This window comes from Equus quagga, chromosome 20 (genome assembly GCF_021613505.1).
Source record: "Equus quagga isolate Etosha38 chromosome 20, UCLA_HA_Equagga_1.0, whole genome shotgun sequence".
NCBI lineage: Eukaryota > Metazoa > Chordata > Mammalia > Perissodactyla > Equidae > Equus > Equus quagga.
Genome location: NC_060286.1, coordinates 44,910,657 through 44,923,184, shown reverse-complemented (window position 1 = coordinate 44,923,184; position 12,528 = coordinate 44,910,657). Strand labels below are relative to the sequence as shown.

Sequence of the window (12,528 nt, the reverse complement as noted above, 5' to 3'; positions counted from 1 at the left end):
GCCCCCGCCGGGAGCCCCGCCCACAGCACTGGCGTCCTGGCCCCGCCCCCGCCGGGAGCCACGCCCCTCGCGGCCTGCTTTCCCGCCAAGCGCCCGGGCTCTGCGAGCCGTCCCGTTCGCAGACCCGGAGGCCGCTCTAGTCGGGTCGGGGCCCGCGCAAAGACGTTCGAGGGACCACTCATCCCTCCAAGGAGGCTTTGCTGGGCCCCGACCCTTTTTGCAGAGGGCCGCGTTGGGTTCCCCTGTCATCAGGGAAAGTTTCCTGGAGGTGGTGGTCTCCGTCTGGGCAGAGGAGGAAGTTCGGGAGCGCAGCAGGGAGGCCGTGAGGGAGGCAAGAGAGGGAGCCGGATGGGCACTGGAGAGCCTCCCAGGTGGGCTTCCTCTGAGCTCGCAGGCTGCTTCCCAGGGCGTCCCCTCCTTGGGCCCATCACCCCATCAGCCGGGGAGCAGGACCACGGCTGCCTCCCTTGGACCCAGGGAGGTTCACATGGAGTGTGTGCTGGGTGGCTGGGAACCGGCTCTTTGCAGTCGGCCCCCCCTTTTGCTTGCCCACTCCATCTGCCCCAGTGCGTTCCTCCATGCCGTTCAGACGAAGAACGCCCTTCAGCCCCTCAGTCAGGGCGGGTGATCCAGGTCTTTGGTGCCCCTGGACCTGCAGTGTCCTGTCCCTCCTTCCTCTCCGGGCTCCTTCCTCTCAGCAGCCCTGTGAGGCCCGCCTGGCCCCCAGCCTGGGAAAGCCCTGCACCCCTCACTTTCCCTGTGGCTGTATCCCTGTTGGCTCCAGGGCACAGGGATCGTCTGTCCTGGGGATGGACCCACGATGGCACTGGTGGCTTGGGGCAGAAGTGGGGTTCAGTCGAGGGACAGAGTGGGGACATGGAGGTCACTGCCCTTCTGCCTGGCGTTGGCCTGAGCTGGGGATGCCTGATTGTGGCTGCATGGCCCCCAGGGCTGGGGTTCTGGGGGGCAGCAGGTAGGGTGGTCCAGGCACCTACCTGCTGTGGCCTGGGGCTGCAGCCCTCTCTCCGCCACGCCCCTTGAAGCGCGCACGGGTCCTGGCAGACAGACAGACAGACCCACCCACCAGAGGCAGGGCACCCCCTGTGGCCCTGGGAGGGATGAGCTGTGTGCACACTGCAGTCCTGTCCCTCTCTCCCAGGACCCCCAGAGGATGAGCCAGGCCTGGGCCCCTGTGGGAGGGGCTGCCTGGGCCTCGGTGGCCATCCCTGGACCTTCCTCCGCACCTTGCCTTGGCTGGAACCAAGGGTCTGACACATGTTTTGGTCTTGAGCCAAGAGGGTCCCTGAGACCTGCATGGGTGACACTCACCCTGAGGGAGGCAGGGGGCAGAGCAGGCCCATGGCCGACTAGGGGGGGCAGGCCTCCCCTGGAGCCCGTCCTGGGTGGGTGGCTTGCCCCGGGGTGGCCAGACTGCAGGCAGGCCCAGGCTTGCCTCCCTGGGGTGGTGCCTCACAACAGCCTCCCAGGTGGCCCGGCCTGCAGGCCACAAGGCCTCAGCCCTCCCTTCCCCTTGGAAACCAGGGCCCTGCCACCCCTCCAGGACACCTCTGCCTCAGGCCGAGCATAGACCAGTTCTCCCAGGTCCCCTCTGACCAGCATGGGGGTCTCTGCCTGTGAGGTCCCCTCGCCTGGATGTCCTTCTCTCACTTCTGTGGGGCCTGGTGTTGTGTCACTTCTTCCAGGAAGTCCTCATGAAGTCTGTCCCTTAGCATTCTCCCTCTCTGCAGCCCCAGTTACGCTTTCTGTCTCTGGCGCTCAGATCCATGTCCCTTTTATGACCTGGACAGAGTCCCAAGGCTGGGGCTGGAAGCTCGCCAGGGCCTCAGGGCTGACCCAGTGGTTGAAGGCAGGTAAGCTACACATGCTGGCGAAGTGCAGCCACAGGGCAGGGCTGCCGGTCCAGCTCCGTCCACAGAAACCCCTCAGGGAGGGGGTGGGGCTGGTGGAAGGGCCACTACCTGCTCTTACCCCCAGGATGGGAGCCCGCCTGGGCTTGCGGTGGCCAGCTGGCAGGATTGTGGGTCCCTCCCATCCCCTGCCTGCTGAAACCCCGCTAATGTCAGTTCTGGCTGCCCCCAGGGGACCCAGCCGAGGCCCCTGCCCCACACGACCCGTTCATTCACTGACTGCTGCCTGAGCCCTGGGAGCCCGTCAGGGCTGGGTGCCGGGGGAGGGCAGAGAAGCAGGCTGGTGGAGGGAAGTGACAGGACAGCAGGACCACAGGATGCGTGAGAGACAGTCCAAGACAGGGCTGGGGAGGGGGTTGTCCCACTGTCCAGTCACCATTGTTGAATCACCGTGTCCTGCAGCGTGATCTCCCACCCAGCTCGGGCACCACCCCACCCCAGCCACTCCTGCTGCTGGTGCTCCTTCAGGAGGCTGGCCCCGGCTGCCCTCCCATCTCTCTCTGTCCACTGGCCTGAAGGAGGGTCAGCGGTGAAAACCTTCTCTCAGCTCTGCCCACTGGCACCCTCCCTGCCCTGGCCCTCCCCCGTACCCCCACGGTCCTTCCCATACTTGGTGACGGCGTACATCTCTTTGCAGCTCCTAGTGCTCAGCCTGTGCCCGGCGTGACTTGGGCTCTGCCTGGTGCGCCTTTGCCCACCTTTGCCCTTGTTTTCGGCCTCACTCCTGGAGAGCGTCAGGCTGCCCTTGACCTCCCTGCCCAGCCCGGGCCGCCACCCCCTCCCCTGCCTGCCACAGCTCCTGGCTGCTGTGGGCCCAGGCCATAGGCAGGTCTCCCTGGGAGGGGCTGGTGCAGCGGGTCTGCTGGTCTCCTCAGCTCCCAGAGCACGTCCACCCAAACCGGCAGCTCCCTCGGTGCACCCTGAGCGCTGCCTTGCCTCTTTCAGAACGGCACCCAGAAGTCCTGGGACTTCATGAAGACACATGACAGGTGAGGGCCCAGCTGGCTGGGCTGCTGGGGAAGCCCCAGAGAGATGTCCATGGGGACACTGGGCCCCGGGCTTGGAGCCCCACCCCTGCCTCTGCATTCTGCACCCCTCCTGTCTCTGAACATCCCCACCCCGAGTCTTCACTCTCTCTTTCCTTTCTGAAGGGTCAGCCGAGGCCTGGAGGCCGAGCTGGCCCCCGGCGTGGGCTGCTGGGACCATGGTAGCAGGCAGGCCCCCTTGTACCTGAGAGAGACCATCCAGGGTGCCCTTGCCCCCCAGCATCAGGGGAATGGCTGAGCAGCGACATGGCTTCAGGAGTGTGGCTGGCAGGCAGCTGGCCAGCGGGGGCCACATGTCCCATCAGTTACCTGGCTTCAGCTGCTACCACCCCTGACCTGCCCAGCTGCCTAACGTGTCCATCCCCACCCCCTTCCCCTAATCCTGCCAATTGGAATACAGCGGGCCAGGGTCCCAGCCCGACTGTGTGACCCCGCGAACTCTGGCCCTGCCTGGGCCTCAGTCTCCCCATCTGAGCAAGGGACCGATTTTCCTGGGCTTTTGGGAGAGGAGGTGGGCCAGGAACAGGAGGGTGGTAGCCAGGGGCCCCAGGGAGGTGAGGTGGCTTCTGCACTGAGCTCTGTCCACCACCCCCTGTCCACAGTGTGACCATTCTCCTGTTCAACTCTTCTCGGAGGAGCCTGGTGTTGGTGAAGCAGTTCCGGCCAGGTGAGGCTGGCAGGAGGGGCGGGGGGGGGGAAGGGGAGCTCTGCAGGGTCACTTGCAGGCCCCTGTGGGCCTAGAGTCAGAACGCAGATGTGGGGAGAAGCTCCAGGGGAAGCTGAGGCCCCATAAGGGGTCTGGCCTGGGTGGGTCACATGGGGGTGGCCATCGCGTGGCTGTAACTGTGGTCTGCCCTCCCTCCCTGCAACCAGCTGTGTACGCCGGCGAAGTGGAGCGCCGCTTCCCAGGGTCCCTGACAGCCGTGGACCAGGACGGGCCCCAGGAGCTGCAGGCGGCCCTGCCCGGCTCGGCGGGGGTGACGTTCGAGCTGTGCGCCGGCCTCCTGGACCAGCCGGGGCTCTCGCTGGAGGAGGTGGCCTGCAAGGAGGCCTGGGAAGAGTGCGGCTACCGGCTGGCCCCGTCCGACCTGCGCCGGGTCGCCACGTACAAGTGAGTGGGGCTGGGCCCCAGGTCCTGCAAGTGTGGGGAAGGGCACCCTGCCGTCAGCGGGGCCCCGAGGATGGGACCGGCTGCCTGGAAGGCAGTGAGGGGCCTGTTCCCGGGGGCGTGCAAGCAGAGCTATTCCTCCTTGTCTTTCAGCGTGGGGTTGGGGGAAGATTGGATAGCGTGTACCTCTGTCAAGGTCCAGGCCAGAACCCAGGGCTCGTGGGGCTGGTTCTGGAGCATGCTCGGCCCGTGTCCCCCCACCGCGGCCTCTAGCCGCCAGGGGCCCGCTCCGGTGGCAGCTGCTGCCGACAGATGCCTCTACTTCCTGTGGGATTAAGCACGGGGCGCTGGGGGTGGGGGTGAGTCACACATCTGCGGTCAGACAGCGGCTCAGGAATGAGGCAAAGGCTGAGTCCTGGGCCGGGGGTGGAGCAGGGGCTGCGGCACTCCTGGGGAGGGGGCACTGTGGCCTGGAGCCCCGACTTCAGGGCCTGCCCCAGCAAGCCCGGGTGCCCCCCGCCGCACGCTTCCCACGAGGTCTGCAGCTGGGGCCATCTTCCCAGGATGGGACGTTGGAGTGAGGCCTGTCCCCTGCCCGAGGGACACTGTAATGGGCCCCTGACTGCCGTGAAGCCCGGGGGCAGGAGGAGGGTCTCACATTGTCCCTCCTCACGCTGAGCACCCACCGGCCCCTGGCAGCCTTCTCCAGAGGGCGAGGGCCTGCTCTGCTGCGGGGAGGGCCAGGGGGCTCTGCCTCCTGTCAGCCCAGCACGGGGGCCACTCAGCGTGGGGCCCTCGTCAGGATCTCCCCCTGGCCTGGGGGGGCGTGGTTGGAGTTGACCTCCAGCCCCAAGAAGGAGATGAGCCAGGGTCTGCAGCCTCCCCATTAAACATGGCATTTCCACGCCAGACAGTCAGCCTTCTTGGCGTTATCTGCAGGTGTCCACTGTGTGGCCCCCGAGCCTCCCAGCCCTGGTGCTGGGGGGTGGGGAGAATCCTTGGAGCCTGACTGGGGGTAGGGGTTGGGGCAGTGGGCGGGCAAGGAGGAAGGTGAGTGGGAGGTGTCCTGGAGGGGTTCGGGTTTCCCCGAATGGAGTCGAGATGAGCCTGGGTGGAGTTCTGGCAGCGGGCCGCATGGCCAAGTCTCGGGGCAAGTGGATGCGCAGCCCCAGCTGCAGTGGTTCCACAAGCAGGGCCTCTGGGCTGTGGCCTGATCCTGAGGGTGCTGGGGAGCCAAGAAGGGTTCTGGGCAGGGAGCAGCCTGCTCAGACTTGTGTTTTGAAGGTGAGGGGTGGCTGTGAGGAGGCAGGACTGGACAGCACTGTGGCCGCTGTGTCTCAGGCCAGAGACTGGACAGACAGCAGAGCTCATGCTGCCCTGTAGCAGGTCCATGGCTTCCTGTCCACGGCCCCAGAGGTGAGCCAGGCCACTCACCTGCCAGCCTCAGGTGACACGGTGCAGGCACTTGTCTGAGATTGCCCAGTTGAGGACGTGATTGAGTGAGGATGGATAGGCAGTGCCTGGCCAAAGGCCACGCCCGTCTCCTTCACAAGCTGGCGGAAACCGGGACTAGAAACCCCACGGGCTGGCCATCAAAGGCACAAGCCGTGGCTGCTGGCGGAAGTGGGTCACCAGGAAGGGTCCGAGGGAAATAAGGGGCTGGAGAGCGGAGGAAGCAGCTGGGCGCGGTTAGTCTGGGTGAGGGCTCCCCTCCTGGGGGGAGGGGGCCTTGGGGACTTGGAATGGAAGCCCCTTCAGCTTGCGCCCCACATCTCCAAGGGCAGCCCTCCACCCTGTAGGCCTCCGACCGGCCTCGGCCAACCTCCTGGGGTGACCTGGGGTCCCCCTTATTCCCTGGATATCTGCCCAGACTCCCCCTGGTTCCCTTCTCCCCCTGCAAACCCGTGCTTGGCCTTTCCCCTCGGGTTCTGGAGTGCAGACTGGCCCCTCCACCATCCCCATCCTCATGGCCATCGCTTACCACGGCTGCCCACTCTTGCCTCCCTCCGGCGCAGTCTGGGCCACTACCCACTGAGTGAGGGGACTCCCTCACGCCCCTCTCCAGCCTAGGACCAACGGGGACCTCGCCCCCATCCCACCACCACCGTGAACCCTGGCCGCTTGCCCAGGCCACCTCGTCACCTGCTGTCCCAGCCTGGAACTGGAGTCCTGCAGGGCTGGTGTGGGGAGCCGTCACAGGCTGGGGCCGCCCTGGCTGCTGGGTGTGTCCCTGCCTCCAGCCGGCCTGGAGCCCTGAGTCTGTGCTGCAGAGTGACCCACCAGGCACTCCAGGGCTTCCAGCAGCACCTTTACAGCCTCACAGTGGCTGTGGGTCAGCAGTCTGCTTAGGGGGGAATTGGGTCCTCTGCTCATGGCCTTGCCAGGCTGTGGTCAGGGCGTTGGCTGGGATTGTGGTCTCGTCTGGGGCTCAGGGTCCTCTTCCCTGCTCACTGATTGTGGCAGAATCCAGCGCCTCATGGCTGTGTGTCTGAGGACCCCATTGCCGGGCTGGCTGTTGGATGGGACCATGGTCAGCTCCTTGAGGCCACTGGCAGGCTCTGACTGTGTGGGCCCCTCACAGCGTGATGGCTTACTTTGTCTTCAAGGTCGGTGGGATAGTGTCTCTCTGCCTTCATCTGTCTCTGACCTCTAAACCCTTGCCAAAGAGCTCACCTGATTAGGTCAGGCCCACCCAGGATAATATCCCTTTTGATGAACTCAAAGTCAACTGATTAGGGTTCTCAACTGCATTTGCAGAATCCTTCCACCTTTGTCATGTGACATACCCTAATCACAGAAGTGATACCCAGCATGTTCCCAGGTTTCCTCCACACTCAAGGGGAGGGGATTACCTGGGGTGTGTACACCAGGGGTGGGGACCTTGGGTGTAGGATGGAGCATTCTGGAGTCCTGCCTACCATAGGGCTGGAAGGAGCAGAGTAGAGAGGGCTGCGGAAGGGACAGGGGTGGCTGGCGGGGCCTGTGTGGGTGGCTCAGCAGACTCTTCTTGACCTGTAGGTCTGGCGTGGGACTGACCGGCTCCAGCCAGACCATGTTCTATGCAGAGGTGACAGACGCCCAGCGGGCGGGCCCGGGTGGGGGCCTGGCTGAGGAAGGCGAACTCATTGAGGTCGTGCACCTGCCCCTGGATGGCGCCCAGGCCTTCGCAGACGACCCGGATGTCCCCAAGACCCTCGGTGTCATCTTTGGTATCTCGTGGTTCCTCAGCTGCGTGGCCCCTGGCCTGAGTCCCCACTGAGACTCCAGAAGGTCTGGACAGAGGTCGGTGCTGACCACTCACCCTGCAGACCCAATAAAAGCTTGTGTCCCTCCAGCCTGTGTCCACAAGTCCTGAGCTGTGATGATGGGCAAGTGGGGGCACTTGGGAGGGCTGGAGTGGGGCCAGGGAGGGTGGGGATGGGGGCTGCCCCCGGCCGCAGAATGAGGCAGCTGGGTCTGGAGGAGGAGGCTCGCACAGAACTGCAGGCTGTTGGGAGGGCACGCGCCCCCTGCTCCTGGGACAGGTGCGGGGCCCCTTCTGACTGAGCTGCACCAGAGCCCCTGTGTTCCCTGGGTGGTGGGAGGTCTCACTCCGTCTGCCGGCCTGTGTGTGGTGTGGCCTACAGACCCCAGAGGACTGCTGCCCTGCACACTGGCCTGTCCCGAGGGTCAGGGACGGCGTGAGCAGCCCTCCGTGACCCTGGAGCACTGAGGTCACAGGAGGGCTTGCCGTCCACTCAGCGAGGCACCCAGGTCGGCCTCCGTACCCACTGGGCTGGCTGGAGCCCGCTGTGGGGAGCGTGTGCCCATCACCACGGTCAGGGGCCTTTGCAGGCCCTGCTGGGCCATCTGTTGGGGGTGGGGGCCCAGTGTGAGGGCCAGGGGGCTTCCTGGAGGGAGGCCGGCCTGACCCTGTCTGAGGGTGGCAGCCTGGCCCCCAAGCCCTCTGCTCGGCCCCTTGGGCGGTGCCATGGGGGGCGGGTTGGGGGCAGCCTGGGTCAGGGCCTGCTGACCCTGCAGAGGGTGAGGTGGCCAGGGAATGCTTTCCCCAGAGGCAGGTGGGGACGGGGCAGCCGGAGTGACTGGGAACTGGACTTGGTGCCCTTGCCCCAGTGTCCCTGGGACTGGGCCCTGGGCGTGAACAGTGGAGGACCCCGGGCCAGGACATGCTCCCTCTGGGTCCCGCTGACACCCCACTGTCGGGTAGGGGTGCCTCACCTGGGCTGAAGTCCACAGGCCCTTCTGTCCCTACCTACCCTGCCCCAGGCTGACCCCAGGCAGGCAGGTGCTTGTCCTGTGCGGCGTGGGGGGGGCAACCCAGGTCCCTCCCTCCCTGGTGGCATGGGGGCTGCTTGTGGCTGAGTCCTGCTGCGAGCAGCAGCGCAGATGGCCCCTAGGCCTGGCATTCAAGGCCACCCTGAGGAGGGTGTTCCCAAGTGGCCCACTTCAGCGGCACCACCTGTATGCAAATGCCGGCTGGGACTCAAGTGGGGCCGTCCAGGTGGGGCCTCCTGGGAGCCCAGCCAGGTGAGTGACATGCTGCTGGGGAGGGCCCTTGGGCATGTGGTGTGGGTCCAGGGGGCCACGGGGCTGTGCTGCAGTGTGTCTTGAGGGGCCCAGCTCCACCCTGTCCAGAGAAGGCCCCGGCAGCCCCAGTGCGTCTGGAGAGTGAGTCTCAGGGCAAGAGCTCTGCCTAGCTGGGCCACCCTGCCCTGCCTCCCTCCCTTGCAGCTTCCTGATGCCCACCTCTGGGCCGGCCTGCAGGCGCTGCCCACTGTCTCAGAGGGACCTCTGGTTGGCACTGGGTGGGGCCGGTGGCCCTCTGTGCCCTGGGGACTGTGCCGGGCTCCAGACTGGCGGGGGTGGGGTGGAGGACAGGCCCCTGGACTTGGGTGTGGTCCAGACCCCTCACTCTGCTATGCAGTCCGATGGGGCAGGTCAGCAGGCACGGCTGCCTGGCCTAATGGAGCTGGCATCGATTTCCCGGCACTGGGGGGGGCTGTAACCGGAAACTCCCCTCCCAGGCTGCTATATTTAGCACCGCAGAACACGGGCGGAAGCACCACTCACTCCTGAGCTCAGCTGGCTCTGTCCAAACCCTGGGCAGCCTCGTCCTGAAGCCCCCTGGCCAGGCTGAATGGTCCATACCCTGTCCCTGCCTTGTCCAGCACGAACTGAGCATCCCCCCTCCCCCGCAGAGCGTGCCCGAGAGAGCCCCAGGTGCTGGGGAGCTTGGAGAGGGAGCCCTGCAGGCCAGGGGCAGGTGGAACTGGGAGACTGAGGGGTGTTGCGGCCCAGTGGGCCCCAGAATAATAATGGAGGCCTTCCTGGAAGAGGCGGGGCAGCCTCGTCCGGCAAGAGTAGAGGCAGGAGCCCTGGCCCCCACTGGGTACTGGGTGGGGGGTCCAGGGCTGCCAAAATCTCTGCAGGGGGAGACCCCAGGAGGAAGGAGGCCCAGCAACCTCCAATGCCCACTCCTTCCCCAAAGCACCCACCTTCCTGACTTGAACCTGGGCACCATGAGGTCCAGCCTGTGGCTCCTAGAAGGCAGCACAGGGACCGTGAGAGGGAGGGGGCTTCCGTGCCCTGCAGGTGGCACCGTGCACAGGGAGGTGGGGAGCCTGTCCCATAGACAGGTGTCCTGGGCCTGCCGACCCCTGGTACTGCCCTGATGATCAACCAGCTGCCCTGGGCCCAGGGGAGCCGGGTCCCACCCCCAGAGGGCCTGGTGGGAGACAGATGGGGCCAGGCCACTGTCTCCTGGGCTTTGCCAGGCAGGCGGGGGCTCTCTCTCCGGGAGGCAGGGCTGGCCAGTGGGAAGGGCCTCAGGGAGGTTAAGCTTCAATCTCAAGACGCAGTGAGCATCTCCCACTGGTGCCTCCAGGCCAAAAGACTCCATCAGAGCAGGGAAAGAGCCTCTGCCAAAACGCAGCAGCTCCTGGAACGGCCCACAGCAGGCCCTGCCATCAGCCACACTGCCCGTGAGCTGGCCCAGGCGGTCCTTTCCTCCTACAGCCCACAGCTGGCCGAGAGCAGGAAGCTTTGGAGGTGGACGAGGGAGGGGCACGTGGGGGGTTGTTCTCTGGACTCTGCCTCTTACTGACACTGGAATTGCCCCTTCCGCAGCCCCTCTGCTGCCAAGCCTGGCCCGGCCACTGGCTGCTCTCATGGCAGCATGGCAGTAGCCACTTATGGTCTCTGGGCCCCTGACCTCACCCCCTCCTGCCCCTCCCCCTGCAATCATGCAGCCCAACCGGGGTTCAGTTGCTCGCTGTGACTTCCCGTTTGTCTTAGCAGGAAGACTCCAGTCTAGTCAGGGAGGCCCAGGGCAGCCCGGGGCTCCCTGTCACCATCAGCCTCACCTATGCCCCTTCCTCTCTCTGCCTTGGCCATTGTGTCTTTCTCATGGGGAAAGCCTCCCTCAGCCCCAGGGCCTTTGCATGTGCTGGTCCCAGCTCCTCACCTGGCTGACTCCTGCCTACCCTCTGGGTCTTAGCAGGTCCCCTCCCAGCTTGTCTGTTGGCCTCACCCTTACAGTTTGTCACGCTGCATTATTTGTCTAAGTTCTCTGTCCACCCCTGGACTGGGAGCCCCCGAGGGTGGGCAGGGGCTGTGTCTGCCTTGTTTACTGCTTGGCCTGGGGCCACCCTGGATAGTGGGGCAGTGGGCATGGGCACAGGCAGGCAGGGATGGAGACCTGGACCCCTGGAACTGCGGGGGCCCCTCTCCCCTCCTGGGGCCTTGGGTACCAGGTACCCACCCCTGGGCCAGAGCAAAGAGGAGAAGGCGTCTCAACAGCGAGCCCCCTGCCCCCACAGGCGGTAACTGCTGCCCACCCGTAGGACCAAAGCGGCTGCAAGGCTCTGAGCACAGCGCGCATTCCCTTATTTGGCGGGGGTCGCTGTGTGTGGCGGTGCCTGGCTTGTGTCTGCCCCCCGTCCAGCCTACCGAGGGGCTCAGGTAGGGATGGGCACTCAGAGTGAGCAGAGCCAGGCTCATCCCTTCAGGGGCCCCCAGCTGCTCCTGCAGGCCTGGATCCTGGAGGGGTCTGCTCAACAGGGGTGGGCAGTGGACCCCGTGGGGGTGGCATTCCCAGGGCATGGGGCCCCTTGGGCAGCTGCATCGGCACATCCTAGTGAGAGAGAGAGCAGTGTGTGCCCTGAGTTCCTCTGCCATGCCCCCAGCCCCTGAACTTGGCCTCTTTCAAAGCTCTCTTTCTCCAGGAAGCCTTCCATGCTCCCCGCCCTCAATTGTGGCCATGACCAGCTCCAGGCAGAGGGCCGCACTCCCAGCGCCCAGCCCAAGGCCCCAGGCAGGTTTGCCCAAGGAGCCAGGGGAGAGAAGACAGCACAGCTATCGTGGGGACAGGGCCCTGTGGACCATATCTGGATCCCTAAAGGCCAAGGTGACCTCCAGCCCGCGAAGGGACCCTATTTGGAGGGGAGGTGATGCCTGGAGACAAGGAGCCCTTAGTGTTGACTCCGTGGAGGGGGGCTAGGTTACCGCGGAAGAGGGCAACAAAATGATGACAGAGCGGTGGGACGCGGGGGCCTGGAGACCAGGACAGCAGGAGGAGCCTCTTTCGGCGGCCCTCACCGCGTCCTTTTGGGCGTGCACCCCCGTCCTTTACTCCCGGTCTGCCCCGGCCTCCTGCCCCAGCCCGGACGCCGGCCTGGGCGTTCCTCGAGAGGATGGCCTGGCGACCCCTGCGCCAGCGCAGAGCTGGGCACACAGCCTGCGCCGGGGAGCATCTGCTGCCTGGCCGCCCGACCCGCGAGCCGCGCGCCGGGGAGGGCAGGGGCGTCGGAGGGGAGCAGCGCCCCCTGCGGCCGGCGTGGAAGCGATAGGAGCGGCGCGGAGGGGGCCTTTCCCGAGGGAAGGGGGGCGCGCAGCGGAGCTGGGCCCGGCTCCGGGCGAGGGGGGGTGGGGGTGCGTGGGAGCCGAACCCTGATTTGTGCAGGAGGCGGCATCTCCCCTGGGACCGCGCCAAGCGCGGCGGCGGCGCACTGATGGGAGGGGACCACGGCGGTGACCTCAAGGGGCGCCCCACCTCCTGGCTCTTGACACCCGGCGGAGCCCGGGCGACGGGAGGCCGCTGTGCGGCGCCGGCTCCCGCTCTCCGGGCTGGGCGGAGGCGTTCGCCGAGGCCCCGTGGCCCCGTGCCCCGGGAAGCGCGCGCCGGGCCCGGGCGCTGGCAGGAGGCGCCCTCCGCCGCCTTTAAAGCCCAGGCGCCCCCGGACCCCCCCCGCAGCCCCACCCCGCGGCGCGGCCCCGCCCCCTCATGCATATGCAGGTGCGCGGGTGACGAATGGGCGAGCGAGCTGTCAGTCTCGTCCCGAACTTGTTGGCTGCGGGCGCCGGGAGCGCGGGCGCGCAGAGCCGAGGCCGGGACCCGCCGCCGCCGCCGCCGCCGCCGCCGCCGCCGGGAGGGAGCCGGGCCGGGCCG

The 12,528-nt window shown here is 66.5% G+C and overlaps 1 protein-coding gene across 2 annotated transcripts in view; it reads left to right on the top strand.

The window, feature by feature from the left end:
- NUDT14 (nudix hydrolase 14) overlaps nt 1-7,408 on the top strand; it is a 7,679-nt gene extending 271 nt beyond the window's left edge. The window contains exons 2-5 of one of the 2 annotated variants that reach the window (XM_046646992.1): nt 2,874-2,917; nt 3,577-3,641; nt 3,848-4,085; nt 7,101-7,408. In XM_046646992.1, the coding sequence (XP_046502948.1) occupies nt 2,874-2,917; nt 3,577-3,641; nt 3,848-4,085; nt 7,101-7,341 (588 nt within the window). In that variant the 3' untranslated portion in view covers nt 7,342-7,408. The remainder of the gene's footprint in view (nt 1-2,873; nt 2,918-3,576; nt 3,642-3,847; nt 4,086-7,100) is intronic. The other variant, XM_046646993.1, reaches the window with a different exon arrangement.
- The last annotated feature ends 5,120 nt before the right edge of the window (nt 7,409-12,528 follow it).